We start from the raw sequence: 16114 nt of genomic DNA on the forward strand, positions 1-16114 counted from the left end.
GGGTGGCCTCACCCCGGGGCTGGAGCGTGGCCCCGGTGACCGCACGGGGCTGGAGCGTGGCCCCGGCTGGCGGTGCCAGGCCGGTGGTGAACCTGAGGCCGGCTGAGCTCATCACACGGGTATGTGGCAATTAGCGCCCGGCAGAGAGGAGGCAGCCGGCACGCCCAGGCCGCCCGGCGTGGCACAGGGACACCCACCCAGGGCCCCCCGCGCCCTGGCACGGGTGAGGGGGCTGTGGCCTGCACCGGGCTTGACCCTGGTGTGCGGCCGGTGACCCCGGAGCTCTGGGTGGGGGCACCCCGGCACGTCCCGCCAGGCTGGGCCGGCACCCGGTGGCCAAACATAGCCCAGGCATTGCGGGGGGGGGGGGGGGGCGCATCCCTGGGGCACAGCCGTACGGCTCGGCACAGCTTGGCACGGCTCGGCGTCGCAGCCCACCGCTCGGCGCTGCCGGGCAGAGCCCCGGCGGGGTTTGGCAAAGCCTGGGCGAGGGGTTGGCAGCGCTGGGGCGGGGCGGGGAGGGGGTCGCTGTGGCCTTGGCACGGCCTCGGCACGGCGCTGGCACGGCCTTGGCACGGCGCTGGCACGGCCTTGGCACGGCCTTGGCACGGCCCACGCTGCCCGGGCGCGCCGCGGCTGCCGTGGGCGTGGTCAGAGCGCAACGAGAGGGGCGTGGTTAAAGCGAAGAGGGGGGCGTGGTTAGCGCGGCGGGGGCGGGGCCCGCGGGGTGGGCGGGGCCGTATAGAAGCGGCGGCGGCGGGGGCGCGCCCCGGCAGTCGCGGCGGGGCCATGAACGGGCTGCGGGGCTGGTGCGCGGTGCTGGACGTGCGGCCCCACGGCGAGAGCCCGGTGAGCCGCGACCCCCGGGTCCACCCACCCCCCCCCGGGGCTACCCAACCCCCGGGGCTTCCTAATCCCCCCCCCCCCGCCCCTTTCCCGGCCCGCGGGGCCGCCCCTTCCCTTCTCCTGGTGCTCCTGGGGGGCGGCTGGTGCCCCGGTGGGGCGGGAGGGGGGTGTCCCGGGACGCGCCGTCGGGGGAGCGGGGCTGTGCCCACCCGGCATCGCTGCCCCAACCTGCCCCGCTGCGCCCGGGCTCGCCTGGCACCCGGAGCAGGGAGGTCCGGGGGTCTGCGGGTGCCCCGCGGCCTCTCTCGGCTCCCCCCGGGGGTCACCCCGCCGCCGGGGTTCACGGCCGTCCCGGCACCGGGACCTCGGCGGGGTTTGGTTTGAAGCCCATTGGGGCGGGTGAGGATGGCGGAGCGCACCGAGGGACACCCCGGTGTCGGCGTTGGGGTCCCTCGTCGCGCCTACAAGGGGCTCCCGGGAATCCCGGCCGGCACGCGGGGCCGCGCTGCCGTCGAGCCGTCCCCGAATAATGTGGGGTTTTGGGTAATGCACCCCTCGAGCGGCTCGCGGGGGCCGTGGCAGCGGGAGCAGCCGGCGGTGAGTCTGTTTTGGCACTTTCCTCCCGGGGTGACAGCGGGGCCTCGCTTTTTTTCCCTTCCTTATCGATGGGTTTTCCCTGTCAGCAGCCCGGCCATCGCCGCCAGGACGGGCCCTGGGTGGGGCTGGCAGCACCCCAACGCCGGCCCCGCGCCGGCGCGGCGCCCCGTTTCCCTGCGAAGGGGGTGAAGCTGGCGGCGGTGCTCCACGCTTCGGCCTTTTGCTCAGGTTTCGGCGACCGGGGGCTCCCCCCAAGGCACCGGCGGTGGCAGAAGAACCACGCCGGCGCTCGGCAGCCTTCCCCCGTGCCGGCGGCCGCCTGGCTCCCCGGTCCGAGCCCTGCCGGGTGACTCAGCTCTGAGTCTCCTTAGGAGAGTCCTAATTCCCCGCAGCTTTCCCGGCCTTATAAGGAGCGATTGCAGAGTTGGGCTCGTTTGGTTAATGGGTTATTACGGTGATAAGCGCCTCTGCAACGCCGGTGATCTCCAAACGCCGGAGCTGTTTGCTGCTGATCCTTGGCGATACCCTCTGGGTCAGGTCAGGCCTGTTCTTATTTAGCAGTCGGGACAGACGGACGGACGGAGCGCCTTCCCCGCGGTTGCAAAACGCTGGCGTCGGGATCGCCGGCGGTGGGTCCTCAGCCGGAGCCGCCGCCGCCGCCTCCTCCTCCTCCGCCCGGCATGTGGTTAGGATTTGCGTGGTTCCCTCTTCCCCAGCAGCGGAGTCGGTGCCTCTCCCTCCAGCCAAGCTTTTCCCAAGTGGGGTTTTTTTTTTGGGCCAGGTGGTGCAAAATAGACCAAAAGGTTTAAAATCGGCTTCGGGGTCCCTAAAAGCCTGTCCCTAGTCATCCTAGCCGATACTGCTCGCCCTCGTTTCCAGGGGAGCTGGCTCTTGCCGAGTGGTTGGACCCAAAGGGCCGTCAGGATTTTGGGAACACCTCCTCGAAAGGCGCTGGGCGGGAGCGCGGCCGTCCTGCCCAAACACCCCAACTGCTGGCGCTTTGCTGCCAAACCTGGCCGAGCTCTCCCGGTGGCGGTTGGTCCCCGAGGCTGGCAGTAAAAGCCGTAAACACGCGCTGCCAGGCTGGAGCGACTCCTGGGGTGCAGGGTTGGGGCGTTAAGGAAACGTTTTCTGTGCGAGGTGGGTTTTTTCCGAGCAGGAGATGAGCGCCAGGCGTCTTCCCAGCGCTGGCCACGCTGCACAACCCTCCTGCCTTCTCTGGAAAAAACCCGAGGGGGCCCAAACCGCGCGGCGCCCTCCGCTCCGGGGCTGTAAACAGGAGGGGAGTGTCGGCACAGCGGCTTTAACACCAGCCAGGAGGTAAAGGAGAGGGGTGGGGGAGTCCCCACGGCTCCGCTCCTCCCGCCCCGGCCAAATTTGGCACCTCGGAGCGGGGAGGACGGCGTGCAGTCCCTCCGGGCTGCGCCAGCTTTGCGTCGGAGAAGCTGCTTCTCCTGGAAGCCGCCCCGGCGCCGATGAAACTTTTGGTTTCGGGATGGTAAAAGCGAAGCCCAAAAATAACCGTGCGAGAGCATCGCCGGGGCCTGGCGCGCCGGCGGTGCGTGAGACGAGGCAAACGAAGCGCCGCCTCTCGTCTCCTCCGTCCGCCCGGTCCCGACCGGGCGCCGCTCACCGCAGCCGAGGCTGCTGCAGACAAACAAGCCGGGCAGGGAGGGGTTTGGTTTAACCCGGCTGCGGCTTCCACCTCCTGCACCTGCCTCGGCCTCCGTGGAAGCATTTGCTGCGCCGAAAAAAGCTGCTTTTCTCCCCGCGGTGGTCCCGAGCGCCTGGCTCCAAGGTCCCTCTTAGGTCTCGCCATCCCTCTGCCTCCCCCGGCGCGGAGGAGGATGGAGACGGCGGAGCCTTCCCCCGCCGGCATTTGCATGGGTGGTTTCCTGGTTGGTTGACCCGCGAGGTTTGGTAGCGCCGGTGCCGGTTGGGAAGGCACCGGCTGCTCTTGGCTTCCTGCCGCAGCCGCTTGGCACCGGCTCGGGGTTTATCCAGGAGCAGGTTTTTGGGGTCTGCCGGGATGGGAAGCACCCGTGTGCCGGCTGCGGGGCTGGAAACGGGCCGGTGCTTGTTCCTTATCGCGGCAACTCTTCCCCCGGGCAAGCCGTTCCCTTGGCAGCCTCCCACCCTCGCCCGGGCTCGACGGGACGGCGAGATCCCGGCGCTTGTAAACAAAGCGGCGAGCGAGGGCGCGCGGAGGGACCGACGGGCTGCCGGCAGCTCTGCTGGGCTCGCGCCGTGCCGGGGCTCCTGCCCACACCCCCGGCCTTGCCCTGCGTCCCGTTCGCTTCGGGCAGCACGAGGATGACGAGCGGCGCTTTGCGGGCGGGCGCTGCCGTGAGCCGTTGTCCCGGCTGCTCGCGCCTCCCCCCAACCCCGGGGCACGCCGCTGCGCCCGGCTCTTCTGACCGGCGTTTCCCGCTCCTTGGGTCTTGCCGAGGAAAACGTTCCCCGGAGTAAAAGCCGCGGAGCGGCGTCTGGTTAAACGGCGGGCGCTGCCGAGTGCCGGCGGAGCCCCAGTGAAGTGGCTCTCGGATAATGGTGTTAACGGGGAGCAGAGCGGGCCGCCCACGCGGCTGAGACCCGTAGGAGGGCTCCTCGTTTCCCAGGGAGCCGGAGGTTGCGCGAGCGGCGTACACAAAATATTTTGGAAACAAACAGATGGCTTGTCGAGACTTGGACGGCGAGGAGAGCGCTTGGAAGCGGGGCGGCAGGAATACCTTGACGTCGCTTTTGGAGAGCAGGAGGCTGACGTGGCCGAGGTGTGGCGAGGGGGCGGGCGCCCGGCGCGGCGCGGGCACCTACCCTGGCTCCGCGGGGCTGCCGCCCGAGAGCCCGCTGCCGCCGCGCGCCGAGCGGCTCCCGCTGGTGGCCTCGCGGTTCATAAGGACCATGGGCGACGGCGGCCTGGGTGCCGGTGAGGTCTGTCTGGGGAAGGGGGGGGGGGGGTTTTGCTGTGCCGTGGGTACGCGGGGCCGAGCTGCGGACGGAGAGCGGGCGACCCCACGGAGCGTTTTGGGTGCCCGTGCGCTGCTTTAGGGCTCTTCGTACGCTCCGGGCGGCTCCTCGGAAGCTTGCCGGGCTTTGCACGGGGCTGGACGTGGCTGAAAAGCCTCTTCGGTGGGTGGCTTTGGGTGGGTCGGAAGGCTTTGGGTGAGGAGTTAAGCGGCGAAGACCTCCGTGGGTGCTCGTGGCCACGAGCTGGGGAGTGCTCTGCTGCCCGTCTCGCTGGCTGCTGCCAAAACAGGCTCCGCTTGGCCGGGGCTGTGCCAGCAGAGGATGGGCAGAGCCGTGGGGGCACGTGGCCGCTGCGGTAGGGGCAGGGAGAAGGGTGAATCCGCCAAGGTCCCAGCGCCCGGGCTTGGGAACGGCTGCCTTCGCCCTCCTCCGGGGCCGCTACCGAACGCCGCACGTTGGCCCCGCCGCAGCCGGCGAGGGCCGTGGCCGCTGGCAGGGGAGGGCAAGCGTGGAAACGCGCCCGGCGATGGCTTCTCCAGCTCCACTGCGTTAGCTCAGCCTTGGCTGGGCCGCGGCTCCTCCGAGCCCCGGCGGGTTCGGTAAATGCAGTCGTATTTACGAGGAACTCGCTGTTCCTCGTTTCCATCCCGGCGTTTCTTCGCAGGCTGCGGCTCAAGCCGGGGGGCGAGGGCGGCTTGCCCGCTCGTCTGCAGCGATGCCGACCTGGCTCTCGGCTCGTGCCGGAGCTGGGTGTAAACAGACTTTCAGGGAGGCGAAACTGCAAACTAAAACCCGCCTCTCGTTGTAGGAGAGCGTGAAGGTGCTGCGGCTGACGCTGCCGAATGACCTCCCGGGCGACAGGCGCGAGCAGGCGAAGCAGAAGGTGGGTGTCCCCGCCGTGGGCGTCCCCGCCGCTCGGTTGGGAGCTGAAAGCACGAGTTTGTGAGTTAACTTGGGGCGGGGGGGGGGGGGAACGGGCGTTCGGCGGAGAACCGGTCGCTTTACGCTTCGTGAACGGGAAAACTCGCCTCCTGGTCTCTCAAACGCCCCGGTGCCGGTTCCCGAGGCTGCGCTCAGCGCCGCGTTCCTCTGCGAAAGTGCCCGATGCTCATTTGACTGGAGCCGGGCGAACCGTTCCAGCCAGTCTCGCCTCTCTGAGAGCCCTGCTGCTTCTGTCTCTTGCAGCCGGTGGGAAAAGCCTTCGCCATGGTGGCCAACAGATCCAGCAACGGTCACTCCCTGGCCTCCGAGTGCATCAAATCCAACGATGGCGACGAGGAGATCATCAAGGTAACGGGGTCCCTGGCTCCCCGGCTGCGCGGTGAAGCGATCTCGTTTCGTAAGTGGGGCTGGGGAAAAGGTTTTTGTCTGAAGCTACACCAGCAAAACCTCCCTGGCGTCGCTCCCGGCTGGGCGGGCAGGACCGGTGCGGCGCTGGCAGCACCGGCTCGGGGGGGCTTCCCCGGTGTTGGGGGATGCAGCGAGACCCCGGGAGCAGCTGCGGTGGGTCTGCAGGGTGGGGGGGGGGTGTCACAGAGAGGGGGAAGGGCAGCTTCCAAAAACGCCGGGGAAGTTGAACGGCCAAAGGGGACGCCTGCGGCCGGCGTGTCTCGGGAAGCAGCGAGATCCGGGATCCCGACCCCGGCGGAGCTGGGACTGGGGGATGGTCTGACCTGCCGCCGCCCTCTCTCCTGGGCAGGTTTACCTCAAGGCACGGGCCGAGGGCAGCGGGAACCACGAGGAGCACGTGAACCAGCTGAAAAGTGAAGTTCGTTACATCCAAGAGGTAGTTAACGACCGCGAGGGGCTCTGGCTGGCGCGTCGCTGCCGAAACCCACGGGGGGGGCTTGCGGCGAGGGTCCGGGGTGCTCCGCTTCCCCCCTGGGGACGATGAGGGTCCGGGGTGCTCCGCTTCCCCCCCGGGGACATCCCGTGGGGTTCCCCGCGAGCGCGGGCGGCGATACCCGCGCCGGCTGTGGCACTCAAGCCCCGGCTGAGCCCCAACCGCTCCGGCAAACTGGCAGCGGAGCCCAACTCTCCAGTTTGTTGACTTGCCTGCGCCGGGCAGGAGTCTAATCAAGCGCCATAAATTAATTCAGCCTGACTAATTGCTCTGCTATATGGACTGAATTTGAAGAGAATTGCGTGATGACTTTCCCCCAAGGCTGTCCCCTGCCTGCCTGGGTGCGGCAGGAGCCTCTTGTTAAAAGGCAGTTTCTTTGGTATGTCTCAGCTCCCAAAGCCAACTGGATGGGGAGGCTGTCGGCAGATTAACCCTTTCCTCTGCTCCCAGTGGGGACGTTATTGCTGGAGAGCTGGTTGCGAGGCCGCGTGCACGTTCCGGTCTGGGCAGCTTGGCCGAAAACGAACAAAGGGAGAAAAAGAGGGAGGGTGGGGGGAAAAAAAAAAAAAAAATATATATTTAAATAGGGGTTTGCTCTCACGGGGGGAGTTTCTGCGCTGGGTGGTGGCCCCAGGGAGCAGCGAGGGGCAGATTTGGTAGGGCGGCCTCCAGATCTTTGACGTCATCCTTCTGACTCCTCTGCCAAAACACATGTTCCCCCCACCCTCCGCCCCGCTGAAAGAAAACAGCCTGTTCCCGCTGCCTCCTGCCTGCGAGCCAGCCCTGCCGGGCTCCCGCCTGCCCAGGGCTGCAGCGCTCGGGGTGGCGCTCGCCCAGGCCTTGTCTCGCAGCCGCCTGGATGCTGCAGCTTTTCTGCGTGATCCTTCCCGCTCCTGGGGCTTCCACTTCAGCTCTTCTGATCCGAGCGTTCCCGTAGCTCGGATGGAAACAGGAGTCGGGCTTTCAAAGGGCTCTTGGCCGGAGTCGAGCGCGACTCAGACCTCGTCGTCTGGCCGCCAAGGCCGTGCGTAGCCCGGTCAGAATGGCTGAAGCGGCGTAACCGCGCAGTGCGACTTAATCCTGCATGTGAAAAGCAGAGAATAAGCTAAACCAGTAAGTCACGGTGGTGGTACCAGTCTGTCCGCCTCCAAGAGAAGCGCCCTGTGCTGGTCGTGGGTGTCAAAACCCTTGGGGGGGGCGTCTCGATCCAGCTGGATCCCAGGCACGAATCGCCGTTCCCCGGGTTAAGGGCTCGATGGCTGACCCCAGCGCCTCCCAGCGTGCTCTCGCCTTGTCCTGCCGCTGCCTGGTCTCTGGCAAACTGCTTTGCCCCAGCGCCCGGGGCATCTAAAATCGAGGGGTAGGGCTGAAGCCGCGCTGGTAGTGCTTTGAGAAAGCTTTTCTTGGAAAAGCGTCAGGGCAGCGTTTGCTGCGAAAGCCTGTAAATCATTCCTCTGGCTCGCTCGCTCTGACTAATTCGGGTAGCTGCGAGTCAAGACTCTACTTGTCGGGCGTCCTGCGGCGCGGCCGAGGGGGAGCCGGGGAGCAGCGAGGGTCTCCTCAGCGCTTCAGAGGGGAAGCCGACGGCGAACGCGTGAAAAATCAGCCGCGTCTCCCGATTGCTGCTTTTTTTTTTTACTATTATTATTATTTTTTTTTTCCCGTTTTCCTTCCCATGGCGGGGTGGGCCGGCCGCCTCGCCAGGAGGGCGTCTGCCAGAGCCGGCGCTGCTTGCAGGCAGGGCTGGAGCGAAGGCAGCGGGTCAGGCTGGCGGAGAGGCCGTCGGCCGCGTCTCGGTCGGTTGGTTTCTGTTAGGCTGAGCGACCCTGCCCGTGCAGATCGAGCTAAACTGCCTTGCCTTTGCCAGGCTAGAAGTTCTTTGAAGAAGCTGCGGGAAGACTTAAGTAGTAAACTTGAGAGCAGACAAGGAGCTAAACAGCACGCACAGGTAACGGGAGCATTTCTCGGGCGTTAAATGACGTTGACTTAGCGCAAAGATGTCCTCTGCGGGTCCGGAACACGATAGAAGGGGCTTTAAAGGTCGAGGCGCTTGTGGCGAATGAAAGCCACGCCGGCAAAATCCAAAACCCCCCTTCCCAAGCGCGTCACGAGGAGGCAGGAAGCGAAAGCGCGTCGGCTCGGCCCTGTTGCACGTCCCTCTGCAGGAACCCCCTCGGTCCCGCGTGGCTGCGGTGCCCCCGGGGCTGGCTGGCTGCATGCGGCCGCTGTCGCGCCAGCGGCTGGGCCGGCCGGCGTTCCATCCCTCTCCGTGTCTGTCCCTCGCTTGCGTAGGTCGTGCTGGAGAAGCAGAACGGGAGCTGGCTGTACCCGGAGAGGCTGCGTGCCGATTCCTGGGAGGAGCAGGTATGGAGCCGAAGGGGGGGATTTTTGGCGCTAGGGACAGAACTATCGGGGTTGGTTCGGTATCTGCCTCCCGGCAGGTGACTCGGCACCTTTCAGCGCACGATGGGGCGCTCCTGCAGCGCAGGGTCAGATCAGAGACGGGGGGGGGGGAGGGGGGCCGCTCCGTTAGAGCAGTAAAACTCTCCATACTGGGTCTTTCAACCTCGGCACACGAGAGGTTTTTAGCAGAAGGGATAACGGGAGTCTTAAGCTGGTAAATATTCCTCCAGCTCTTCGGCTTTCCCCTGGCTGGGGTAGAGGCTCTGGGCTGGGTCGCTGCGGACGTCGCGGGGTTTCAGGTTGCCCAAGCGTGGATCAGGGTGGCATCCTGCGCGCCGGGCTTGGAAGGGAACCAAAGGATGCTGAGCGCGTTATCGTGAGGGCTGGGAGCTGTCGCTGGGGCGTGGGAGGTGAGGACGGCAGCGCCTTTCGGTTTCTTTCAAGCTGAGAAGGGATGTGACCAGGCTTTGTCACCGACAGCGCTGCCCACGTTGGGGCGGAGGGCTCCTTTCACGCCTCCCGACTGCTCATCCTCTCCTCTCCCCCCTCTCTCCGTCTCCGCAGGAGGACGACTGCTCAGGTGAAGACGTGGAAAAGATCCGGCAGACGGCGAAGAGGCTGTTCACGAAGCTGCAGGAGGCTGAGAAGCGCCACCAGTTGGAAAGGAAAGCCTTTGAGGTGACCGCGCTGCGCCGTTCTCCACGGGGAAGGGGGGATTTTTGGTTTATTTTGGTATTTTTGTTTGGTTTTTTCTTTCTGGAAGTCCGAGGAGCTGCTTGGGCACGCGCGTCTGGGCTGCCAGAGGTGTCTGGCTTCTCCCTGCAGAGCCGGGGGCCTGGTGCGCGCCGGTGAAACACACCGGGGTGCCCAGCCCTGGCCCACCCCCACCCAACCACCTCCCCGGTTGAGTCTGACGACAAAAAATCCTTTCCCAGTTGGAAGGCACGTACGCTAAAAGCGGCAGCCAGGCGGGTCCCCCCGAGCTCTGCCGAGCCTTTCCAGGCTCGGTGCGCGAGAGGGGGGGTTTTGTGGGGAGCGGGGACCACCGGGGTGTCCCAGCGGGTTGAGCCGGGGCCGAGCCTGCGGCTGCCAGCGGCGGTGCTGGGCTGCTGTCGCCGTGCCGGCCGTCGCGGTCTCTCTCTCGGAGCTCGACCTGCCGCTTGCGCCCGGGCCCGGCGCGCGGGTCCCCTTGCCTGCCGCTGGTGCTGACGAAGGCGCCGCGGCCGCTTCCCTCCTTGCCACGGCCCCGGTGATTAATGGTGCCCTTCGGTTTGTTTTCTCGTGACTGCTCATGTCCCGGATGGGCTGGGCCTGACCGCGTCACCCCGCAGCTCCCAGCGTTGGTGGCAGCGGTGACGATCCGGCTCACGTCCTGTCCCGCAGACCAAACAGGTCCCGGCTGCCCTGGGGGGTTCCCTGCAGCAGGACAGGGGACGGCGGCCGCCGGGGAAGTGGGTTTGAGCAGCGGCCGCTTCCTCCGGCGGCACAGGGACGTCCGGGAAGCGGTGGCACGTGCCCCGAGGACATCTGTCCTCGAGCGTAGGAAGTCGTGTGGTTTTGGTGGCATTCCGGGGTCTTTGGCCAGCTGCGGTGCTGCTGACCGCGGGCTCCGAGCCCGGGGGGGGCAGATCCCAGGGATGGCAGAGACGGGTGTTTCGGCAGCTGTGGATCCTGCCGGCACTGCGCCGGTGCTCTCGGGGTGCCTCGCTGCCCTGGGCCTGCTCACCAGCTCTCGTGGGGACCCACGGGGACCCCCTTGTCCCCTCTCGGCTCTTGAGCCGTTGTTGCAGGCGTGGGGCTGGCTGCCAAGGTGGGCTCCTCGGGCTGGCGGCCCCCGAGGAGCCTGCGAACCGCCCCGGCGCGCGCGCGCGTGGCTGAGAATGACCACGTCTCCCGCGTTCGAGGAGCCTTTGTTGCCCCAGCGCTGCAGCCGGGCAGCTCTCTGCAGAACCTCTTCTCTCTCTGAGGCACGTCGGGCCGTTCGCCGCGACGCCCGGCTGCCTTCGGCAAAAGCCACCTGCCGAGGCTCCGAGCGCCGCGGCGGCTTCGGGACGGTGCTGGGAGAAGGGCTCCGGTGGCGCTGGTGCGGAGGGTCGGGGGAGGTAAAAGCCCCTTCCTCTCGTTCGCAGAGGACGGTCTCGCAGTACCAGGAGGAAGCGGAGCAGACGAGCTCTGCCCTGCGGAGAGCGGAGAAGAGCGTGGTGGAGAAGGAGGTGCAGGTGGACGAGCTGCAGAGGCTCCTGGCAGGGATGGAGAAGGTACCGGCCCTGACGCCGCGGTGGGGGCTGATGGGATAAGCAGAGCCGCCCGGTCCCGCTCTGCTGCGGGGCAGGGGGGAATGGGAAAGCCCAGTGGTGATGAGTTTGGCAGCGCTCTGCAGCGGGTCTTGGACCGGCTGCGAGGTTCCCACCGCACGGGGCAGGGGGTTCGACGTCTCAGCCAGGTTTAACCCGCCATCGTCGGGCAAAGCCCGCTGCTGGGAACGGCTGGAAATGGACTGTCACTGGTTTCAACTGGCGTTTCTCAGGTCTAGAAGCTCTGGTTGGTCTGTACAAACTCTTCCAGGCATCCTGATCTAGATGGGGGTGTCTAGACAGCCGCCGGTTCTTCTCCTCATGGGGGCATTACCCCAACCTCCAGCCTTGGTCGTATTTTTTCCTTAGCTCTGCTCGTAATACTCTTAAAGTCATAACTGTGGCAGCGCAGTACGAGCACGAAGCGATCGGGGACGGTGTTCCCTGGCTGCCAGCAGGGAAGGAGATGGGTTGGTGCCTTGCCTGTATCCTAGGGGTAAAGGAGTGGGATGTCTGTCGGCCATCTCTGCGGCTGCCCTTGTCTCTGTCTCTCGCATGTAAATTTAACGCTGGTGAAAACAACCCGCAGAGCGAGCGGGGAGGCTGAGCCGAGCCCGCCTGGCCGCGGCCGCAGCTCCCTGCCGCGCGGCCAAGGAGCATGTGTTGCGACTTGTTGCCGCGCGCCGTAACGCGGCCCTTCGCTCTGCCCGCGCAGGAGCACAGGGGTTTGCTGCTGAAGATGAAAGAAGGCGAAGCAGAGCTGGCGCGGCTGAGAAGCGTGGAAGGGGACAAGCTCGCCGAACAAGACCGGTGAGGCACGGCCTCCGGCTCGGCTGCCAACTCCAGAGCAAGCCCACGCCGCTGGGTTCGGGGTGTCAGCTCGCTGGGGCATGACTGCACATTCCTGCGAAGGGCGTGCTTGCTCCCTGGCTTGCAAAACAAGCGCCCTACTCCCAAGAGCTGACTCATCTCCCAAATACCTCCCGCGGTTTTGCTTTGCGCCGCCGAGAGAGCTGGAGAACCCCAGAGCCAGGCTGCCCGGAGTCCTCTAGCCGCCCCGCTGCGGGCTGGGAGCTCGGGGCAGGTCCTCGGGAGCCTCCGGAGCAGCCGATTCTCCCCGTCGTGTCGGATTCGTTCCGCCCAGCCCGGTATCCTTGTGCTCCGGGGGCTAATTGGCAGTGGCTCGTTTCTGGAAGGCCTTGTTTGTGGCCTGACTCTTCCTGATGTTCCTGTGTCCCCGCAGCCTGTGGTTGCTAGCCTTTGTGGCTCCTGCTTGAATGGGTTTTGTCTCTGCCTCTCCTTACCTCGTCTAGCCAAAATATTTCGAGACCTGTGCGGCTGCAGAGGAGAGCTGGGCTGATAAAACGCCGCTCTGGGCATAGCTGGGGGGGTGCCCCCTTTCTGGGGAGCCACCCGATGGCTCCTGGATCCTGGTTCCTCTCCTTTTTCCCAGGTCAGCCCAGCTGGAGAAGGAGGTGGCCATGCTGCGGGAGAAGATCCACCATCTGGACGACATGCTGAAAAGCCAGCAGCGTAAAGTCCGCCAGATGATCGAGCAGGTGAGGGGGGAGCCGGGTTGAGGGCGGGAGGGCGCGGAGGGGGCTTGAAAGAAGAGAAAGGAGGAGAAAACGCGTCTTTTTGGCAGCTTGGAAGCAAAGAATTGCTGGGTTTTGGGGCTGGGTCCCTTTGCAACTCAAAGGGACCCAAGTTCAAGGGCAGCCCCGAGCCCTGTCCTGCGGCGGGGGCGGGGGCTGACCCCGGGGGTGACAGCCCGCGAGCTGGGCTGGGGAGGGGCATAAAAAGGGGGTTGCTGCGCACCCAGCGTGGCTGCTGCAAGAGTTAAACTCTGTCAGCAGAGGCTCCTTCACCTGGGGCTTAATTCTCAGACTGAAATTTGAGGCTTTTTTGGGGATTGGTTTTTATGCAGACCCGGGAGTTCACGCTGTGGGAGCTCCCAGGTAGAAGGGTGGCTGGAGAAGCCGCCCTCCTCCCCAGACGTTTCTCCAGCCCAGCCGTACACGAGGGGGACTTTCAGCCGCCGTGAACTTTTCTCTTGCAGCTCCAGAACTCCAAAACGGTGATTCAGGCCAAAGATGCCGTGATCCAGGAGCTGAAGGAGAGAGTCGCTTACTTGGAGGCTGAGGTGCGTCTTGGGGGGGGGGGGGTCGTTTCGGGGTGGGGAGGGTCTGCTCCGAGCTCAGACCCGCTCGTTGAAGCCTCCCGGTGCGAGTGGCTTCGCGCCGCCGGCGCGTCGTGGCTGGGCTCCCTCGCGGCGACGAGCTCTGCTGCGGGCAGCAGAGCCCTGCCCTGGCACGGCCGCCTGCTTCGCGGAGGAGCACGCGCCCTCCGCGGCCCCGAGGGCTGTGCTGGTTCCCCGAGCTGGTGCGGTGGTTTCCGAGGCAGCCGGGGTGGCCGGAGCAGCTGCGAACTCGAGCCGAGTCCAAAATAATCTCATCAAGCCCAGTTCTCCGGCAGCAAAACCCTTCCTGCTGGCAGAGCTGCGGCTGAGCGTGCAGGGAAAATTGCATTCCAGCCCCTGGGATTGTAACAAGGGTCAAACCTCTCCTTTTTTGGAGAAAAAACTGAGCCTGCATTGGCACTTTGGGTGTTTTCTTCCCTCCTCGGTGGCTTATTTTGCTGATTTCTGCGCGGGGTTGGGTTGGGTGAGCGCAGCCCGCGGTGAACCCAGGTGGAAAGCGGATCCAGGGAGAGCGGTTGTGCACTGGTGGGTTTCCGTGTTCAGCAAAGCTCCCGACCCTTGGGTGAGCAGTGCCTACCTAGGGCTGGGTTTCGTTTCCCTCAAGGAAAAAGCTGCCCCGTGGCCAGAGGTGATCCTGAAGCGATCCGCGTGCCCGCAGCCCGCCTGTCCCCCTAACCGTGGCCCCGTCTCTTGCAGAACCTGGAGATGCACGACCGCATAGAGCACCTGATCGAGAAGCAAGTCAGCCGGGGCGGCCACAGCTCCCGAGCGCGCTCCAAGTCAGAGTACGTGAGCAGGTACGTGGGGAGCACCGGCCCTCCAGCCTGCCCGGCCGCTCGGCGGCTTCGTCTGCAGGTCCACGTCCTGCCCGGGGCTGGGAGGAGACGCTGGGCTCAGGGATGCGCTTCTGGAGGCGCGTTGTGGTGGTGTCTGTCTGCGGTGTTCCTCCTCCGGGGGAGTAGAGGTCCCTCCTGTGAGGGGGTCTTGGGGGGCGGCCATCACCAACCCGCGTTGCGGTGTTCCTCCTCCGGGGGAGCAGAGGTCCCTCCTGTGAGGGAATCTTGGGGGGCAGCCATCTCAACCCGCGTTGCGGTGTTCCTCCTCCGGGGGAGCAGAGGTCCCTCCTGTGAGGGAATCTTGGGGGGCAGCCATCTCAACCCGCGTTGCGGTGTTCCTCCTCCGGGGGAGCAGAGGTCCCTCCTGTGAGGGAATCTTGGGGGGCAGCCATCTCAACCAGCGTTGCGGTGTTCCTCCTCCGGGGGAGTAGAGGTCCCTCCTGTGAGGGAATCTTGGGGGGCAGCCATCTCAACCCGCGTTGCGGTGTTCCTCCTCCGGGGGAGCAGAGATCCCTCCTGTGGGGGATCTTGGGGGGGCGGCCATCACCAACCCGCATTGCGGTGTTCCTCCTCTGGGGGAGCAGAGGTCTCTCCTGTGAGGGAATCTTGGGGGGCAGCCATCACCAACCCGCGTCGCGGTGTTCCTCCTTCGGGGGAGCAGAGGTTCCTGGGGGTTCCTCCTTTGGGGGGCAGCCATCACCAACCAGCACTGGGGCAGGACCCTCTCCCGCTGGTTTTCACCCCAAACCCCATCCAGTTGGGCTGAACGAGCCCTTTCTGTCTTGCAGCAAAAGGCTGACGGGCCCCAAGCCGCTGCCTCTCATTCGAGTAGTGGAAACATGAGGTCCGAGGGCCGGCCCGAGCTGAAGACTCTCCCCTTGTTGTCGTTGACTGGATTTCCCTGCTTGACTGCCGTCCTCTGGCCTCTCTGCTCCCGGAGTCTCCCCGGAGCTGCCGGCGGAGGGCTGCGCCCTGGAGAGCTGTGGCAGCCGAGGACAGACGTAGCCGGGGGCAGCCCTGGCAGGGGAAGGAGGTTTGCGAAGCGTCCGCGTTGCTGTTCCCCCCCCACCGGGTCCCCAGGTCACACGCAAGGGATGTCAGTTGGGAGGCTGGGACCAGCCGGCCCCGGCGCGGACACGGTGGCTCTCTGGCTGGAGAGCCAGGCTCGCTTTCCCTGGTCAGTCCTGGGTTTGCCGGGGTTGCTCCGCGGGAGCAGCCTTTGCTTCTGAAGGGCCTTGTCGAACAGAGCCCCCTCTGCAGCTTGCCAACATGGACTTTGGGGTTTAACCTTTTTTTTTGTTTTTGGTTAAAATTAATAACAAAAGAAAAAGATTCACTCTTACAAAGAAGAAAGAAATCCTCCTGGAACCGGACTCCTTCCTACAATGAAGCCCAATGCGTGACAAGTTGGGAGCCTCCACCTCCGATCTCCAGCACCTTTCTGGCTGCTCCGGACTTGGCAAAGGCTCACGTGGCCAAAACTCAGCGTTTCGCCATGCTTTTCCCAAGAGCGTAGAGAAATTGTACCCGACGTACGTGTAGCGTTTAAACCCAGAGGCTGTTTGGTTCGTTTACCTGTATTTATTTCAATAAATTATTGGTGTCTTCCAATGATGTGGTGACAGGCAGGATTGCCACTGTCCACCTCCACGGGAGCACGGGCGAGGACTGCCTGTCCCACGTTTGAACTGGAAAATACCAACCTGCTTCCGCCGGGCTTGCCGGTGGTTACCCGTCCTGTGCGCGCCCGCGCTCGGGAAAGGAGCTTGGGTACGTGTAGGGGGAAGTCGTTGGCGTTTGTACCGACCATGTTAATACAGAAATACACGTCCTTAATCCTTCTGCCTGTCGTTGATTGACTAGCTGTGGACATGGAAAGGTACTGGGGTGGATTTGGGGTTTTGGGCTGCGCTGGCTGGGCTCCCTGCTTCTCCAGGTGGCTGTGTGCGCCGCCTTTTTCTTCTTTTTTCCCCTTGCTGGCGTGTCAAACTGCCAAACGTTCCTGTCCTGTGCTCCAGGGGAGCGAGCCGATGCTGTGTCCAGCGCTGTCGGCGCTCACTCCGGCGGTGGCGAGTGCCGGGGCTCAGCTGGTGGGGAAGGCGGCCGGGCTGCAGAACCAGAGCCCCTC

The 16114-nt window shown here is 65.3% G+C and overlaps 1 protein-coding gene across 1 annotated transcript; it reads left to right on the forward strand.

The window, feature by feature from the left end:
- The first annotated feature begins 789 nt into the window (after positions 1-789).
- TUFT1 (tuftelin 1) lies at positions 790-15827 on the forward strand. Its single transcript, XM_086478294.1, has 13 exons — positions 790-849; positions 5219-5293; positions 5596-5700; positions 6110-6196; positions 8121-8201; positions 8546-8617; positions 9221-9334; positions 10786-10914; positions 11666-11760; positions 12404-12509; positions 13010-13093; positions 13847-13947; positions 14775-15827. Exons 1-13 carry the CDS (start codon positions 790-792, stop codon positions 14827-14829), a joined length of 1164 nt encoding a protein of 387 aa, XP_086334420.1. The 3' UTR covers positions 14830-15827.
- The last annotated feature ends 287 nt before the right edge of the window (positions 15828-16114 follow it).

The sequence above is a fragment of the Leptosomus discolor genome, chromosome 26 (genome assembly GCF_034619465.1).
Source record: "Leptosomus discolor isolate bLepDis1 chromosome 26, bLepDis1.hap2, whole genome shotgun sequence".
NCBI classification, from domain to species: domain Eukaryota; kingdom Metazoa; phylum Chordata; class Aves; order Leptosomiformes; family Leptosomidae; genus Leptosomus; species Leptosomus discolor.